General features: G+C 32.1%; 1 protein-coding gene across 6 annotated transcripts in view; it reads right to left on the reverse strand.

Annotated features, from left to right (window-relative positions):
- Positions 1-21109, reverse strand: part of LOC143198453 (G-protein coupled receptor Mth2) — a 148791-nt gene that overhangs the window by 74907 nt on the left and 52775 nt on the right. The window contains exon 1 of one of the 6 annotated variants that reach the window (XM_076407695.1): positions 809-1259. The exons of the other annotated variants lie outside the window; for them this stretch is intronic. Coding sequence (XP_076263810.1) covers positions 809-1244 — 436 coding nt within the window. The 5' untranslated portion in view covers positions 1245-1259. Of the gene's footprint in view, positions 1-808; positions 1260-21109 lie in introns of those variants that run through there. 6 annotated transcript variants of the gene reach the window in all.

Genomic DNA, 21109 nt, shown 5'->3' on the forward strand with positions numbered 1-21109 from the left:
TGTCCAAAAAGTGCGAAAGTTGATATAATATTTGATCACTGGCAAACTGGGAATTTAATCAATAAATAGGGTAATTTTTCTCAATAAATGCCTTTTTAAAACAAAAAATTTTCAGAATACATATAATAATAGAATAATATTATTTAATTTATATATTAATATTATTTATATTTATAGGTAAATAATACACGACTTAATATACTTTAGACTTTCAATTATGTTTATTCTTTTCATTTATTTAACGTCAATCGGTGTGTTTTACCTATAATTTCTTTAAACTAAAAATGCGAATTAAAAGTTTCTTCTAAATGGTGTTTACTGAGTTAAAATCTTATGTATTTGAAGGTTATATTGACGTCAGATGTTCAATTTTACAAAAACAGATGATTAAATAAGTATAATAATTGTTTAACAATTTTTGTTCCAAAATAATTTTAGTACAATATTGATGTTTAACCTTAATATAAGACATATACAATTTTAGCATTTTTTCTTTAATAAAAGTTTCTATCATTTTTATTTTTTTGATTTATTTTTACTTATTTTTTTACCACTATGTTATAAGGAGGTTATATGAGATACATAGAAATATTTCGCGTGAAATATGGTAAATTTTTTTGAGATAAAAGCTGTAAGCGCTTTGAAACTGAATATGTTCCGAGTATTTATGACCATTGTTATTTTCGCACTTTTATTTATGTCTGAGGCAATGTTAACGATTTAGAGAAAGATATATTGCTGAAAATATATCGGTAATTACGCGTCATTCCTACAAACGTGTAATTTGAAGGAGGATAGTGGGTCTTACCGCTGAAAATACTTGGTGATATTTCATCCATTGGGACACACAATAGAGCGCTGACATCGCTCCTCTCCAAATTGATATAATCGATGCAGTAGCTATCCGTTTCGAACATAATTGATGTTTCATTGCCGTACACCTCCAGCTGGCCGGTGGGCAGGGGTCGGAACCGGACATTCTCTGAGTCGTTAGCGGGATCAACTAAGATATGTACCTTACCGCGTGGACACTGACTTCCGAAGGTGTATTCGATTGGAAATTCGACACTGAGGTTAAACTCGACCGAGCTGACGATGCACGTTTTGTTCAGGTATTCCTCACCAAGGGGACAACACTTTCTCACTAAAGCAACACTGGAGTTCCGACTGGTAGCGGCGGTTAGTGATATGGCGCTTGCAAGTAAAGCGACACCGACCTGGAGATGATGCCTGAGCAGTGACATGATGCGAAATGTGCCCGTTTAATTTTGGACTCTTCTAGCTATGTTTGTTCATTGTAATTTACAGGGGGTCGTGAGAGAATACGGTTGGCGAACGCGGCCTCTGTTTATTATTCCATGTTTCTGGATTCGTGGGAAATATGATGACATTTGATGTTGTATTGTTGCCGCTGTTCCATAAATATCCTGTTGTAATTACGTGACATCGATTGGGACTGGCGACCGGCTCACTTTACGAAATGAATCCTTCCCCATGTGGTGTGGGCGATATTATGTTCGTTCGATGATTGTACACAATGTGGCTATTGATAAATTAAACTGCTGCGTTGGGTAATTTCATTTATTAAATTTTATCGGTTAGTATTATTGTTATTAAAGGTAATTAGTTTTGAGAATTGTAATGTAGATAACGATAACTTAGATAACTGTCTCACTAGCCATCTGGGTCTTGACTTAAATTTGTGAATCATATCATGATGGCCAATTATACGTTTTTTTATGTAAATGTAATAGTTCTACGAGGGTCAAGGCATAACACTGCGCAACAATGAAAATGTTTCAAGTTTAAAAATATATTTTATGAAAATAAATACAACGCTTTTATTTATATTCGTCATTGTATTGACGCAACAATGTGTATTGCTTGATTGTTAAATTTCAGTGCATTATATATTGTTTAACATTTTTAATTATGTGATTAGAAATTTGAAGAACTTGATGAATTGAAAGAATATACCCCTAAGAGGATTTTCAAAAATTAAAATTATTTTCGGAGATATAGCTACTTTAGGTTGTGGCATTTAAAAAACAAATTTTTAATATTTAAGTGTTTTCATCGAAACTACTTTTTTGAAACGGTTGACATGATATTTGACATTCCTTTTATATATTATTCTAGTGTGAAAAGTAGAGCTATAGCATAATTTTTATTATTTTAAAAAATTCGGAAATGTATAACAGCCGTATTTTTGTAACAGAATCTTTTACGCTACGATAGACTAAGAACTGTGTTTTTTTGGATTCATATTACTACAAAAGTTGCTATCAAGTTAACGAGCTCACGCCATTATTTTGTAACTTTTTGATATTTATATTTTTCACTTTTTTTATACTTTAGACAGAAAAATAATTGTAGGGTGTTATCAGGAACGGCTATTTTTGGAGAATTACAATCGGCATTCGCTAAACTTCGGTAGTTTGCGTTTGATTTTGCGATATTGCCATTTACAAGCTAGGGAGAAGTAGAATCCCACGAACTACAGTGGCCCACTTGGGTTTAATCCTGAAACTGGTAAAGGCTTTGTTTTAAGGTTAATAATTATGTTGATTGTAGTTTATTTCTTCTTGTACTGTTCGTATTTTGATAATAAATAGTAGGCATTAATGGATGAATTATTGATTTGTGAATATTGGCAAAAAACTCTTTATAACACATTTAATCTGAGCATACATATGATGACATTCCATACAGGTGCGTATTTATACTTTAATTTCGCAAGTTGGGTTCAATTTAATATCAAATTCACTATATTTTTGGCATAGTTGACCTTGTAAGTATATAATAATATATATCAGGTCAATTAAAAAGTCCCCGGCCTACCATAGTAAAACACATTTTTTTAGCAAAATTAGTTTTTCATTCAACATAATTCCCTCCAAGTGTGATGCACTGATTATAGCCACATTCCAACTTTTCGACACTATCTTTGCTTTAAGATAGGCCTCAGTTTCGGCGGTCACCTCTTCATTTGACGAACAATTTTTCCCAGCGAGCATTCTTTTGAGATCTGAGAACAGGAAATAGTCGCTGAGGGTCAGATCTGGAGAATATGGTGGATGAGGAACCAACTCGAAGCCCAATTTATGGATTTTTGACACGGTGAATTGTCTTGGTGAAGGAGCACTTTCTTTTCCTTCAAAAGCGGCCGTTTTTCGGGGATTTCTACCTTCAAACGGTCCAATAATGCTATGTAATAGTCGATGTTAATGGTCCTTTCTTTATCAAGGTAATCAATGAAAATTATTCCATGCACATCCCAAAATACAGACGCCATAGCCTTGCCAGCCGACTTTTGCATTTTCCTACGCTTGGGAGCGGGTTCATCGTGTACACTCCACTCGCATGACTGTCGATTAGACTTACGGAGTGAAACGATAGAGCCATGTTTCATCCATTGTCACATATCGATGCAAAAACTCAGGTTTGTTACGCTTCATCATCTTCAATCACTGCTCCGCATCATCAACTCGTCATTGTTTTTGAACAAAAGTGAGATCGCGCGGCACCCACTTTGCACAGAGCTTTCTCATACCCAAATATTCGTAAATGATATGATGTACACGTTCAGTTGATATCTTTCTAGTATCTCCTATTTCACTCAATTTCAATTTGCGGCCATTCAAAATCGTTTTGTGGATTTTTTATATATTTTCGTCCTTAACAACCTGTTTTGGGCGTCCACTGTGTTCACCGTCTTCGGTGCTGATTTCACCACGTCTAAACTTAGCATACCAATCCTTGATGGTTGATTTTCCTAGGGCAATGTCCGGAAACTCGGCATTAAGCCAAGTTCTTGCTTTAATTGTATTTTTTCCTTCAAAAATCAATATTTTATCAACACGCGAAATTCCTTTTTATCCATTTTTTCACAATAACAAAAGTTGCTTCACTCAAAATGCTGTAATTCACAAACTAATAATCCGACAGCTGTCAAATTTATACACGTATTTTTGAAGGTTAGAGGGGAATCTAGCAAGTGAGTAAAAATAATTAATTTCTTTCCAAATGTTATAAATATCCTTTACTCCAATATTGGTGTACTTGAACTTAATTCGCTCGAAATTTTCTATATATTTTGGATTGAATTGGTTCAGATACTGTACCTTGTAAAGTTCTACTACTAGTGTTGCAACTAATTTTAATTTAGTTGCTCCTTTTAGTTTTACAATCCACATGCTTAATTTCTTTAGACTTTTATTAGTCTTTTTTCTTAACTGCATTTTTTACCATTTCGTTTACCAATTGTTTACTTTTTGGTTTATTAATTTTTTTAATTCGTCTGATCATGACTGGATCTTCTGCCTAATGTAGGCTTCAAACCACGATCCTAGGTGTTAAGCCTATCGACTATGACTAAGAAATCATTTCAGAAGACATCCGGCCAGGATTTCTGTCTTAAATGAGATCTTTTTCTTGCTGAATTTTGTACTCCTCCTTAACGGACAATCACAATTATATACAGTCATAATATAATCATGCCCCGACAAAAGGATATGAACCCGCGACTATCGCAAGAGTAGAACAACTGTTTTATCGCCTTGGCCACAGAATCAACCAACCGGCATTCGAATCGCTTTTGGTTTTTTCCTTTTACTGTAGTAGATATGTATCTCTTTAAGTACACTCCCATATACTTTTATTTCATCCATATCCTTCAATTTTTCTTCTTCGCCCATCCAATCTGTTTACGACAATGTTTTTTACCTATAATTATTGGCCACCACTTATTATTTATTATGTCTTAGTTTTTATCTTTGTAAGGTGAATACGTGTTTTCATCGCGCTTCGTTTTATTAAAAAATCTGTGCTTTGTTGCTGTTGCTTAAGTGATGCTCGTTTTAGAGTGGACCTAAAGTGTAGTGAATAAACGTTTACGGGGCCCTATACAAAGACCGGCGCATCTTTTTCTCAAATTACTGGTCTGCTTACTATTAACAGTCCTAAGAAGCAATCTATTTTGATTTTGATTTTTTCTTAAACAGTATTTTGATGGAAAAGCAGAGTAAAAAGAGTACGTTATTAAAAAATGAAGTACGCAAAATGAACATTTTTAAGCAGACAGATTAAAGATGGCGGATCATACTGTATCAACCCAATCACCCAAACACAATCATTATGGTACATGTGAACATTCATTCATAACACATCCCCACAAATAGAATGGACTACCGTAATAATCAAAAATTGAAAGAATGTAGATAAATAGATCGTCCGAAAATAGTTAGTGATTAGTGAATATTGGTTACAATAACCAATAGAAATCAAGGACAGCTTTAGCGGCCTCTCGCAAGAAATCGAAATCAATATATAAGGCGATGAACATATCGAATTACATGCAATATGGTAGTGTAGTGGGTGCAGTACTATATCTTCTAAACACAGCCGATCTCTCTACAATGAAATAACCACTTTGGCGCAGACAACACGGCAGTCTTATGAAGATTCAGCCATAGCATAAATGAACCGACAAACACACTTAAATCAAATACAAATATGGATGAAAACATGGCGTATAAAAGCCAACAATAAAAAATATATAAAAAATGCAGTCATATAACTTTTACGCTCTGTAGAAGATGTCCATCAGTCTATATCAATAATTGTAAACTCCCGCAAGCAGATGATGCTAAATATCTTGGTATGCAACTAGATCAACGCATAACTACGAAGAAGCATATACTCGCAAAACGGAAACAAGTTGCACTTAAACTCTACCAAATGTATTGGCTTATCGTTCGCAAATCCAAGTTATCATTAGATATTAATATATTACTGTATAAATCTATACTTAAGCCTATTTGATCAAACAATCAATAACGAGTGTAATTCAACGTGTTTGTGTGAAGTACTTCGAAAGAGTGTCAGTGTATATCAATGTACTCGCTAATCAGCTAAATATGCCAAGTGACCGTGAAGTGCATAGAGTGAAACGTCTAACTCCATCCGATCTGATTATTCCACATATATAGACTAGAATAAGCTTTAGAGTAAGACTATATATAGACTTTTTATCTATTTTCATTCTCAGCGTAGACTTAATTTATGATTTCAAAATTTAAAAAGTCAAATTAGAGAGGAGACTATGGACTATAATTATTCATGCTGCATTCTTTGTTTTGCTTGGGATTGACTAAAACTTTTTTCAATTTTTGGTTCGCCATGTGTTTTTAATTTGTTTATTATAACTATCTTTTCTCTAGCTTTTATCTTATTTTTGGCCTTTTTAGTCATGAAGTAAATACATTATATCCAGATGATACTCCAGTATCCAGATGATGATAATCCTTTTTTGGGTTGTCTGATTTGTTTGAATTACTATTTTGCTTTTTATGGTGCGTTAATTTGTAACTTTTGGGGGCCATTCATTTTGTGCCCTTGACATAGAGAAAGGTATATTTAGAATTTTTCTATTTTTTCATAAATAAATTCTAATTAAAGCAGGCTTGTTATAATACATCAAAAAATTTCCGGTTGTATATAAAAAATTGTTGTCACTTAATTAACGCCTTGAATGGCGATTATAGCACCATTTAGTAATCCAGTAATCCTTACCGAGTTGTGACTCGATCACTCTATACTATATATCTATTTATACGTTTATTGTAATCGAATAATTATGACAAAATGTCAATATTAATCGATAAATAGTTATCAAGATATTTATTTTTAAGTGGATAATACAGAATACATTTACAATGTCCAATAAAGCAAATATAAAATAAAATTTGGTACGTTTTGGCGTAAGTAATAATCGTAAAATATTAAGAGGATCCAATTTAATAAAAAAAAACAAATAAAAGCGTAATGACTTAATCGAGATATTATATCCACTAAGCGGTTAATTATTGAGCTTCCCGCTATTTTTATGGTACCATATTTTGGCGCGCCCTACTTACCTGCATATGATCTCCATAAATATATAACACTAATTAATTAACAGATTCAATATCGTTAATCATTTTCCTGTATCATCATATTAGTAGTGGTTTCAAATTACCTAATTTCACTTCCATCGTTATAGGTATGACTTATGCAACCAATATTGCTCTTTTATGGATATTTTCGTAGTATATAATTGACCCGTTACTTTTTATAGGCAAGCGATTATTAGCAATTTGTTTAGGAATTATAACAATAAGTCATTGCTAAAATTAGTTATGAAACAAAGTTATAAATGACGTAATTATTAAGTGCTTGCACGTATTTTGATCAGACATTAATGATTTGCGCACTTTCTACATAATCATGTAACGTTTACTCATACTCATTACTGTATTGGATTGTACTTGATTTAAAGATAGTTGTGCTTGTGGAGGTGCCCCGATAAATCCCAAATATCGATTTTGGTTTATACGATTTCGTGGTGACTAATATCAATGACAATTTGGAGATCTACAAAAGGCCAAAGTTCAAAGAATCTTCAGTCAACTTAATTACTGATGGATCAGCTGATGCCAGGCGTTTTCATACAATGTGAAAGATCTAAAAGGAGAGAAAATGTTTAAATGCTTTTTAAAATGTTACCTTTTAATATCGCAGTTTCACTACTTGCTAATCAAAAAGAGAATAGTGGTATCTCAGTATCTCTGTAATCTACGCTTTAACTACGACAATCCCAACTGTAAAAAGCACGGGTTAGTTCAGGAGAACCATTCACACCAAAACAGGTCAATTGAAATGTCCCTGGTCTGACACATAAATGGCGCTACTAGAATCAAATCAATATGTTTTTTACTTAGCCCTAACCCTCAAAAGATGAGTGTATAAATTTGACAGCTTGTGAATTATAACATTTTGAGTGAAACAACTTTTGTTATTGTGAAAAAAATTGATAAAAAGGAATTTCGCGTGTTGATAAAATATTGCTTTTTGAAGGTAAGAAAACAGTTGAAGCAAAAACTTGGCTTGATGCCGAGTTTTCGGACACTTCCCCAGGAAAATCAACCATCAGGAATTGGTATGCTAAGTTTAGACGTGCCGAAATGAGCAACGAAGACGGTTAAAACGATTGCAAAAATCCATGAATTGGTCTTCGAATTGCTTCCTCTTCATCCACCGTATTCTCCAGATCTGGCCGCCAGTGACTATTTCCTGTTCTCAGATCTCAAAAGAATGCTCGCTGGGAAGAGATTTTCGTCGAATGAAGAGTTGATCTTTGAAACTGAGGCCTATTTTGAAGCAACGGACAAATCGCACTACAAAAATCGTATCGAAAACTTGGGGACTCGCTATAATCAGTGTATCATCCTTGAAGGGAATTATGTTGAATAAAAAAAATTAATTTTTCCAAAAAAATATGTTTTATTATGGTAGGCTGGATGCTTTTCAATTGACCTGTTACTTTGGCAAGACAGTGGGAAGTTCTGTTACATCCACCGTACTTATCAAATATACAAAATTTTGAATATATTATTTTGTGTATACTGTAAAAATGAGCTGAAACTCTTTAACTGAAATTCAGCATTGGTAATATCTCTTACGCATAGTGGACCAAGGAAAATATCAACTATTCCATAAGTAAGAAAAAACAGCGGAATTTAATATTGCATTATTGAAAAAACATTTTAAAGTTATACAATATTTTTATAATATAATTACTATTTGATTTAATGTATTTTTTTTTATAAAACTTAGTATTCGCTAAACTTTGATTATTTGAAAGGAGACGATATATTTTCATAACTATATATAGTTTATTCAAAGTTTTTTTGTACATACGTCATCAAGATGTTTAATGTATTGCCTGTCGCAATTTGAAAATTCGTTTCAGAATCAGACAATATTTTCCTTCTCATTTTATCTTAGTTTAAAAGAGACACAGTGCTATGTATCCTCCATGTATGTATCTGGGAATTCTTTCAATTTTTTTTCTCACTCTGACAAATATAAATCTAGCCGGTTTGGTAGCCGCAGTGTTTAAGGTTTGTTTACTGCTGTGATACTGGTAGGTTCGGACCCTGCTAGTCAACGGTTCTACATTTGTGTTTGTAATTTTTTTGTAATAATTATTGTCCATAGGTAAGAGCGTATAATCTGTCAATGCAAACCTTCCTATACCGCTAGTAATCAGAATAAGACCTGATATTTTCTGAGATAGTATCTAAGTTGGTTACTGACTAGTCGCTAGTTAGGCTTAATACCGAGAACCGTAGCTCGAAGTACATGTTAAGCAATAACATGTCAAGTGAAAAGTCCCCGGCCTACCATATTAAAACACATTTTTTTGGCAAAATAAGTTTTTCTGATTCAACATAATTCCCTTTAAGGGTGATACACTGATTATAGCGACCCTCCAGCTTTTCGATACCATTTTTGTAGTACGATTTGTCCTTTGCTTAAAAATAGGCTTCAGTTTCGTCGATCACCTCTTCATTCGATGAAAATTTCTTTCCAACGAGCATGCTTTTGAGATCTGAGAACAGGAAATAGTCGCTGGAGGCCAGATCTGGAGAATACGGGGGATGGGGAAGCAATTTGAAGCCCAATTCATGAATTTTTGCCGTCGTTTTCACTGACGATGTATTGTTTTGGTGAAGCAGCACTTTATATTTCTTCAAATGCGGACATTTTTCAGCGATTTCGTCCTTCAAACGGTCCATTCAAGATATGTAATAGCCGCTGCTGATGGTTTTTACTTTTTCAAGGTAGTCAATGAAAATTATTCCATGCGCATCCCATGGTACAGACGCCATAATCTTGCCAGTCGACTTTCGCTTTTTACCACGGAGCGTGTTTTTGGAGCGTGTTCATCGTGTGCAGTCCACTCGGATGACTGTCGATTGGACTTCGGAGTGAAATTATGGAGCCTTGTTTCATCCATTGTCACACATCGACGTAAAAATTCATGTTTATTACGCTTGACCATCTTCAAATACTGCTTCGAATCATCAACTCGTCGTTGTCTTTGGTTAAAAGTGGGCTCGCGCGGCAGCCACTTTGCACAGAGCTTTCTCATAGTATAGTTCTCATATATATGTAGAGTGTTTGCTATTTCATTCAATTTCAATTTACGGTCATTCGAAATAATTTTGTGGATTTTTTTAATAGTTTCGTCGGTAACAACCTCTTTTGGGCGTCCACTCCGTTCACCGTCTTCGGTGCTGATTTCACCAAGTCTAAACTTGACCTGTTAGGTCGGGTCCAGATAAATCTTTAGTTGGTAAGTGTTTTTGAGGGCTATATTCGATTTCATTTTTAACATTTTTTGGTTGCTTTAACTCTAAAACCTCAATTCTAACTTCATCGAGAAATGTCTTTGTTGGGTTCTTTATTTTGCGTGTTACGGTTTAATTTAAGTCTAATACTCACATCATTTATAAGAAAATGGTGGAACAATTTGAGTTTATAGTTTGGAAATGCTAGAAATTATGCTAATTTTTGGATTAATAGTACTTTACAGCAATGTAAGGAGCAAAATTATAATGAAAAAATTTGGATGTCAGAAGCTAATGCGGTGCGTTATCTAATGATCTTGCAAGTTAGAAATGAGCTATTTGCGCTTAGAATACTATAATTTACTATAGGGCTTATACATTTGCTATGTGATGTTGCAAATGTTGCTATTGAATGTATGTTACTGAACTCAAATGCTCACAATGAAAGACAACAATGGAATCGTGAGATTGTGTTACACAAATGACAAAGTGAAATTAGTGTCAGTGGCGATCATTACTGGCACGTACACTTTAGATCCTAGCTCCAACTAAATAAACGGCCAAATATACGTAACATTATTTGTGAACATCGCCTATTTCTTTGTCCGCCAATTTGTCGTTGTCGATCTTTTGAACAACATTGTTTCTACCTAATTTTTCATAGTCCGTTTCTCTGTGCTTCTCACGTTTTGGTGACTCTAAAGTCCAATAGTATTCTAAGTAACTACTGCAATCCGCTTTGGTGGTCATACACTCTGAACTGCAATATTTCTGTCCAAATTTGGGTATATCAACCAGTCTGTTTTTCTTGATGATTAATTAAATCCCAGTTATTTGAATGAATTCGAAAAATGTCTGGAATCCTACCGACCGTGCCAGCTATGAAATGTAAAAAAAATTAAAATATTACTTTCAAATACTATTTTAATTTAAAGAAAGAAGTGGCGACAAAACGACGGTTTAAATTTATTCCAAATAAACCCTATCTCTAGAGGCCTATATCATCCAGTCTTATAAAATACATAGCCTTGTTCTTTAGAATTGTATGTAAATTAGGTATATATGTTCGTTAATGATAATGAACTGAAATAAGTTATGAACTTATATTAAATAAACGTTGACAACCACATTCTTTGATTTCCCATCATATTTTGTTAACTTTTAATATATCAATATTTTCCATGCTCATCTGTCGGAATCAAGGACAGTGTTGCCAGTGTTGTCGGTAGCTAGTGGTATAGCATTACGCTGTTCCATAAGAATCTATTCCTTATAATTGAGTTACCTCCACCTCCTACAAAACCTACCGACTTCCCCAAGTATTGTTCTATTTTTGTTATTCGTTTCTTCATTCTTTCTTTCTCTCTTTTGGTCAATATATAGGAACATAACTAGGATATATATAACTAACAATATCAGTATTTTTACTAGAACACAACGTTTCAGGAAAGAAAGTTTATATTTGTTTGTAAGACACTTTGTAAGACAACATTGTCTCAATTTTTTAAAAGGCAATTTATTAATATGAGTTTTTTTGAGGTCACAGCATCAATGAACCAACTGAAACCCACCTGAAGCAACACACAAAACACAAACAAAATCCACACATATAACTTTTTCCCTGGCGTAGAAGAACATGTCCATCACTGAATGTCAATTATTGTCAACTCCCACAAGCAGATGATGTTAAATATCTTGGTGTGCATTTAGATCGACGCCTAATATGGAAGAAGCACATACTCGCTAAATGAAAACAACTTGGACTTAAATTATATCAAATGTATTAGCTCATCAGGCGTGAATCCAAGTTATCATTATATGTATGTGTCTATACTCAAGCCTATTTGGTCATATGGAATCCAGCTATGGGGCACCGCTGGCAAATCTATTATATCCATCATACAACATTTCAATTCAAATGAAGTTATCCAACATGATATTCCTCTAAAACCAATAACGAGTGTAATTCAACGTGTTTGTTTAAACTACTTCGAATGAGTGTCAGTGCGTCCCAATACTCGCTAAACATCATAGTGATAGAGAAGTGCGTAGACTAAAACGTTTAACACCATCTGATCTGATTATTACTATAATATATAAATTATATATATAAACATAAAGATATAATATAAACATAAGAACTATTGATTGCCTATTGAACAGATCGTGGAACCACTAAGAGTACTAAAAAAATGAAATATACTATTTTTCTCCAGAAATCTTACTTAATTAATAGCAGCATATAATTAATCAGATTTCACACATCATCCCAACTTTTAGAAGAGTTTTAGTTTGGATTTGACAATCGTTGGGATAAATGCTTCCCTATAAATAGAAATCGTACGTAAATTAGTTCTAAATAATGCGAACTTAAATTGTACATCCCGGATGTAACGTTGAAATAAGAAAAAAACCCATTAAACAAATGAACATCGCACTAATAACAAATATTCTCTGGTAAATGTTTACTTTCAAATTATAATTGTAAAATATTTGTTCAAAGAATGGGCGAACAAAGTATTCCGCTATTTAGTCCGCCGCTTTTTCCTTAACTCCGATTTAAGTGTTTGTAACATGAGTAACTTTTTGATATTTGATATCACGCTCATTACTATTACACATTACACAACATTATTACAAGTACAAGAAATATTTCACTAATTTTGGTGATTGATTTTTTTATAGATATGTTCTGAGAATATTTTATGTAAACTAAAGAATTTATAATTGAAGGAAGCGTTCATTAATCCTGTTCTGTTAATTGATACTGAATGTGTTTGTCCACTTGTTTAATAAAATGTATCGTGTAACATTTTTTCGGTTTAAAACGGAATTTATTGAGATAAATTGGTACATTTCGTATCGTTTAAAATAACAGGTTAATTAAAAAGTCTCCGGCCTGACACATAGATGGCGCTACTAGAATTAAATCCATATGTTTTTTTAGTTAGCTCTAACCCTCAAAAGATGGGTGTATAATTTTTACAGCTGTCGGATCATTAGTTTGTGAATTATAGCATTTTGAATGAAGCAACTTTTGTTATTGTGAAAAAAATGGATAAAACTTATTGAGTTTTAAATACATTACGCAATAAAAAAATTACATTCTAAATGTAATATTATAAAACTAATTAATTATAAGAACATTATTTATTTTTAGACGGTGCGCTATATTGTCACTGCAAGCTGGGAGTTTCGATTTCTTCTTCAAAATGTCAATAACTCTTGATTTTATCAATGGACTTAAAAATTTGTGTCAAACAAACTTCTTGATAAATATTTTACTTGGTAAACTATTTCAATAAGGTGTGAAATGTGTATTGACTTTTTGAATGACCTCCTCGATTCCCTATTCTCATAACAAAATATCTTTGGTTTAAATAAACTCCAAAACAGTTATAACATGTGCCGAAAATGTTATTTCATCAATTTTGGATTGGTTTTTTTTTCCTGCCATGTTGATATAACTCATTTTCATATCGGCATTCAGACCAGAAATTTTGCACACTTCATAATATGAAATTTTATATAGTCTATTCAAAACAGCAGTGGTTTCACGTTACTACGTCGAATTTGTTGCCATTTGGAGTTTCTAAATTCGTTTTAAAATCATTTTGTTATAAACAGATACGATGCTACATGATGAACATCTGAACATCAGCCTATAAAATTCGCCTGTTTGTTAAATGTCTGCAAAATTCTTCAAAACAGTAGTAATAGTAATTAAAGATTATAAACCGGCAAACGTTGTTCTGGTGTCTTGGTTGTTTTGATAAATTTCAAATAGCTGTTTAATCTTTGTGATTACTGTTTTTGAAAATCAATACATACTGAGAATCACAAAGAGATGTCGGTTCTAATTAGGGCCTCCCTCTTGCCACTAAAATGAGTTAGAGAAGTAAGTATTGACACTATTAAATATTAAGTTGCTGGTTTTTTTATTACAAAATATAATGTTTTATTAATCTGTTGGAACGTCAACAATCTGCCGTGGGCAATAAGTATTATTGTTTGATTTCCGTTATATAATATAACCATCCTAACATGTAGAAGATCATTTCAGTAAGTGATCTGCTGTACAACTTATAATCTAAATCTAGATACCATTCTAACTTATTTTAAATTCTATCCTAACTTATTCTAATAGCTATTTTAACTTATTCTAGAAATTATTAAGTTTCACTTTATGTGTCTATTAACCAGTTTGTATGGTAGTTTGCGTTTGAGCCTACGCACCACACTGTCATCGCGTACATTTAACTGTTTGGCGAGTGCATTAGGATGCACTAATATAATTAATATGTAAAATTTGGGTGCATAAATATGAGAGAATGTATATTAACTATTTTGCAGATTGACAAATTCGTTAAATCGTTCGATAATATATGCATTAGATGTACTATAATATTAAAATAATTTATATTTGATAACACTATTTTTCTTTTATTATTTTATATTTACTATAATAATTTTATTGTCAAGCCAAAATAAACTAGAAGTTAAAGTTGGTGCCACAACTTTGTGACATTATAAATTTTGTTGATGTGAGTTCACTGCTGTAGATTATAGAGTCACAAAAGAACTATAGAGTCACCAACGCAGAAATTAGGTTAATCGATTAGTATCTGATATATGCTACTGCCAAAGAGAATTTCTTGAAGAAAGAAGTTGACTGTTATAAGTAAGAGATTACTACTAATTTTAATTATAATTGTTTTCATTAATCGCTGAATATTTGGTAAAAAAACATTATTCAGTAAACGCGTTCTTTTTTGTATAATTTAATTTTATTGGATCTTAAATATTAATAAAGTTCAAAAAGATATCATCTTGAATGATCAAACATATAATCTAGCTCAATTATTGTAAAAAAATAGGAATTTGCTAGTACGCTATATTGCTATTAATAATGAAAACGTAACGCATCGTTTATATATTTTTATTACGCGATACCATTTATTTTATTAACAATGAACGCAATGTGAATCTAAATTAATAGACAATGAACAGCCATAGTAAATATTTATTGGATAATTATGTAAATTTGTTTTTAAATTTAAATTTAAAGTCACATTAAAATAATATTTATTAAATTTATTACATAATAGATAGTCTCATTTAGGTTTTTTTTAGTCTTATATTATAGTTCTAGTAATTAGTTGTGGTAATCTGATGTTTTACGAGATAACCAATATCGAATATAATTGACAGTTTTTTTTCTTCTTTATTCCTGATGATGAGATCTTTATCCAATACGGCTTCTAATTTCGGTACTAATATTTTTTTCTTTCTTTTACGATATTTGCTTACGTTACAGTTTCTGCGTCAAGTACATCATTTTTAATTTTTTAAATGGACTTCCGACAACTTCTCTGATTTACGCCAATCTTACCATATTTTTATATCAGTAATTGACAAGTAATTATCAAGAAATATCAGATGCAGCCAAGTTCAGCATTTTCTCTTCTCTTCTTTCATTCCTGCTTGTTTTAATTTTTTTGCAATTGTTATACTTGACTGGTATATAGTGTGATTCTGCTGGCCAGTAAAGATGTCTAATTATGTTTTGATGATTCTCAAATCAAGAGTAAATCCTTTTAGCTGAGTGTATGAGCCCATTGTTTTGTATGGCAATATTTGCCAGTACATTACATGTTATAGAATATATTTTTTTATAGAAATTCAATGAGTGATGATAATTAGAGAATTAGAGAACTATCAGATTACTATGATAAAGCAACTGAAATCAAAACCTAATTTTGTCTATATTTTATTGTAAGACCTGTGTAGTCATCAATAAATTGTGATTCACTTGTGCGATCTTGTATGAAACTATTTGCAGAATCAACTAAGAATTAAAATGTATCATAGAATGACCGTAAATTGAAGTTGAATGAAATAGCAGACACTCTAAAGATATCAACTGAACGTGTACAGCATATCATTCACGAATATTTGGGTATGAGAAAGCTCTGTGCAAAGTGGGTGCCGCGCGAGATCACTTTTGACCAAAAACAACGACGAGTTCAAGATTCGGAGCAGTGTTTGACAATGATCAAGCGTAATAAACCCGAATTTTAGCCTCGATATGTAACAATGAAACATGGCTCCATCATTTAACTCCGAAGTTCAATCGACAGTCATGCGAGTGGACTGTACACGATGCACATGATGCTCCAAAGCGTGGGAAAACGCAGTAATCGGCTGGCAAGTTTATCGCGTCTGTATTTTGGGATGCGCATGGAAAAATTTTCATTGACTATCTTGAACAAGGAACAACCATGAACAGCAACTATTACATAGTATCATTGGACAGTTTCAAGGACGAAATCGTCGAAAAACGGCCGCATTTGAAGAAAAAGAAAGTGCTGCTTCACAAAGATAATGCACCGTGTCACAAGTCAGTGAAAACGATAGCAAAAATCCATGAATTGGTCTTCGAATTACTTCCTCATATAACGTATTCTCCAGATCTGGCCCCCTGTGAGTATTTCCTGTTCTCAGATCTCAAAAGAATGCTCGCTGGGATGACATTTTCGTCGAATGAAGAGGTGATCGCCGAAACTGAGGCCTATTTTGAAGCAAAGGACAAATCGTATTACAAAAATGGTGTCGAAAAGTTGGAGAGTCGCCATAATCAATGTATGAACCCTTGAAGGGAATTGAAAAGATGATGTTGAAAAGATTCCGGGGACTTTTCAATTGACCTGTTACGTTTGATTTACCCCTTCGATTTTGCACATATTTGAACAAATTAGCAAATGTTAGCAGATCTAATAGCTCTGATTTTTTAAGATAATATAAACATAAGATTGAAAATCAATAAGTGTTAATAGTCAAAGAGAGATAATTTAATACTTTTCATCTTTTTGTTTTAAAAGGAAAAAATAGAAGTAATAGCTGAAAGAAACATAATTAATTGAAGATAAAACTAGGAATAACAAAAATCAGTACTCGGTCTAGTAATTTCATCCAGATTATCTGTCAAATTATTTTTGTTAGCTCCTAGTCCTTCAAGTCAGCTGATACTATAATATGCACTGTTTGAATACATTTCAACATTGTATAATTGACGATTTATTATTGGTTTGTTGTTAAAATTGCATTATACTATTATAATTATATATTAATTATGACCCATTACAGATGTCAGGTGAAAAAATATTTATATCTAAAATAAATTAGTTAGTAATAACTTATAAATATTCCGTAATATGTTTGAAACAAATTCAATAATTCTGATTCTAGTTTATTTTACCCACAGCGGGTTACACTCTCTATGTTGTTATTATTTAGAAATCTCAGTTTTCTTGCTAAATGTTTACGAATAAGTCTATTTTTACCTACAGTATGTTTTAAAGTATTTTACATACCCAAACTACTGAAGTGTTTACGAATATGATAGGCCATTAAAGTGAATCAAACATAACTAAGTAATAAACTTAATTTTACCGATATAATTTGGTTTAATGATCTAAATGTTATCGATTTAATATTGTTAGTGTATCAGAAATCATGATGTGTCGTTTAAAAAATATAATATATTAATTATAACAGGTATAATTATTTTTTAAATTATTTAATACATTGTTACTAGTCGTAGCCAACCAACCTATAATTTGTCTTTATAATAACTTAAATATAGTTATATATTTAGGAAGATTTATCGGCCCTATTTTAGTATCTAGTATAATAATGTTTATATATTAACACTGTCATTTTTCTATGAAATACATCTCACTACACTACACTAAACTGGATTAAATGGTTTTTTTTTGAGCCTGTGCCCTGTTCTGGTGTTAACGAGGAGTTGTATTACTTCGATATTAATTTGAGAATAGTTGTCTTTCAATTAGCCAATACGTTTGCTGTCTGATTATACATGGACTGCACATGCACAGATTTGTTTGGGTCCAGTTATTAATATTGTCACTTATCTGTTGTAATTTTCGTGTGACTTCTTCGTTGTTCTCTCCCATTGCAAGAATGTCAGTATCATCAGCAAATCTAGCTATCATGATATTTTCCATTTCTGGTATGTTGCATGTGTAGAGTAGGTAATAGAGTAGGCCCCAATACATTTTCTTGCGGTACACCTGCATTCTGGCTGTAATGTAAGATTTCAATAGCTCAGTGTATTGCTTCGGGAACATTTTCTATAGCTTATTGAACAAGGCCGTCATACCATACCTTATCGAAAGCTTGTTCTCATCTAAGTGTATAGCTGAACATATCTTTTTACCTTCATAGGCTTCTTCAATTAAATCTGTTATTCTATGCACCCGGTCAGTTACTCGTCGAATGTTTGTTAACAAAGTGAAACGGATACGTAGTTATTAGTTTTTCTCTCTCTATAATCGGTTTTGTCGTTTTTAACAAGGGCTTTTCAAAAATCTTGGATCTTACTGGTAGCAGTGATATAGGCCTTCTATTTCATTTGGTGATTTTTACAGGTTTTGGGATCATGACAATTTTAGTCATCTTCCAAAAGTCTGGAATATGCTTTAGTCGAAATGCTGCATTGATCAAGTTAGTAGTTTTTGCAGCAATTGCCTTGTCATTAAGTCATAACTTGGCGATATTTTTTGATTAATGTCAACTTTAATAACTTTGGTTACTTCTTCCGGCATGACTAATTGAATCGTCAGATTTTAACATTCTACGTGTAATAAATAATATGTATAATAAACATTATGGTCAGATTATGAATATGGGCTTTTAGATTTGATATATTATATTAAAATATTCTTCACTGGCTGAATATTCAAAAACTATTTTGGGTTAAAATGTTTAATAAACTAGTTTTAGTATATATTATAAGGTATCTTTGAGATAATAATGAGATGATTTCAGGATACATTAGTACTGTAATTTTTCGAAATATATAAAGCTGTGGTATGAGGTTTTATAAACCATAACTTGCGCCAAATGCGCGTTCATCTGCTTTAAAATTTTCAATGGAAATTGAAAATTTAAATGGACTTTCATATAGTTATGTTTTATAAATTAGGGGATTTTTTACAAAAAGCAATTATCCCATTTACCTAGCCGTATAAAAGTATATTGTATAATGTATTAAATTTATATAAAAACATATTTTTGTAATAATGCCTCGAAATTCATTAGGTGGTGATATAGTCAGTGTTGGGCAGTATTTGAGTTACTTGTAATTAAAATATGTTATTGAAATATACATATATATATTCTATATATATACATATATGTAATTTGTGTTGGTATTGAAATACGTGACGCTGATTCATTTTGTAGTTAGAATATCAAATAATTATAATTTCAAAAATCATTTTAACCTAAATACATTAATATGTGTTATTAATATGAGTCTTATTAATATGTGTGTTATGCATTATAATGTGACATATTAATATGTCGCGATAGAAGTTCAAATTCACTCAACATGTATGTTTACGATCTCGAATCACGGCAGCGATGGAGTGAATCAAGGAAGGTATTTAACAGTGATCAATACGTCTATGATAACATTCAGACAATTTATGTTAGATATAAAGAAATCATCAAAGATAATTTAATCGCTACAAGTAACTTGCATTTGAAAGTAAAAAAACTATGAAACGCGTTATGTTGTTATGTGTGAAACCTCTCGTGTACTGTTAAGGATCTTAATTTTTAAAGAGTTTTGGTAATGTTCTAAAAATTTAAATGTAATGCCAAGTAAAACATTAGGAAAGAAAGCTGAAATATGTTATTGATTAATAGCCTGAGCTGAATTTTTTTACATAGCCTAACACCTGACTGTATTTTATAATTTATATTTTAAACAAAGGTAGTTAAAATTTGTAATTTGAATAGATGCGTGATAGTAATTTGTAAATTAATTAAAAAAAGCATGTGTTTTCCCGATTTTGAATATAACTTCTTTATGGCTGTAAAGTGAAATCGGGACAAATTGGTGAATGCGCCTAAATTATCTGGAAATAATTTTCATCATTTTAACGCTTATTTACGTTACGCAACCTTTCTGACTTTTTTCTGGGTAACCGATGTCTGGTCTTGATGTCTTACAAGGTAATTTATTTAGATCTTAGCCTAAGAATAGCCTCGATTAAATCAGTAGCTGTTTATATCTGGAGCGGAGCAAAAATTATAATTTCCATGAATATGAAAATAACTTTGGCTAACCAGACGCGAAAATTGTTTAATTTTGACGTCGATAATTGTTTTATTCAGAGGTTTATAAAGTTGATTGATAGTATTTTTACTCATTGAAAAATGAAGTCTCGAAAACTAACTCTTTCAATATACAACCATCAACGTATAATTATTTTTAAGAATTTTACGATATTTCAGGTCTTCTTGTTCATTCTTTTGTATTAATATTATTTTTTGTTTTATTATCATTAAAAATAATTAAAAGAACATCTTTTTTAATTATTACAAAAAATTTTACATCTTCAGTTTGAGTACTATAGTAATATGGCCGGGTTGTTTGGCGCAGTGGTCACTGTGACAGGACGCTCATCTTACTGTGGCGATAGCCGTGGGTTCGAATCCTGTTGGGGCATGGTAAATGGGTGTTTATGATTGTCTATAATTGTGAATGCGTAAAAGGCAAGAGTGTAGAATCTGACAAGGGAAATGATTCCAGTCACGCCAGTAACCAGGTTGAGTAAGATCGGATGTCCTTTGGGATGATCTTTCTGTAAGTTTTCAAGTTCTCTAAATAATTCCGGAATGCTGGACCGTGGTTCAGAATCCCCGTTAAACAGAGTAGCTGCAGTCCAGATAAACCTTAGTTGTTAAAAAGGAGACTAAACTACAACAAAAAAAGAATAATATTAATAATAAATAGAATATGTTTTGAATTTATTTTGAAAGTGATAATATGCTCTCTGTTAGGTATCGCGAGTTTATTCTCTGTTTTCCTATTAAAATAAATATATAAACATAGGTAA

This window comes from Rhynchophorus ferrugineus, unplaced genomic scaffold, assembly GCF_030347505.1.
Source record: "Rhynchophorus ferrugineus isolate W39M unplaced genomic scaffold, kcgeb_rfMv2 rfM6, whole genome shotgun sequence".
Lineage (NCBI taxonomy): Eukaryota > Metazoa > Arthropoda > Insecta > Coleoptera > Curculionidae > Rhynchophorus > Rhynchophorus ferrugineus.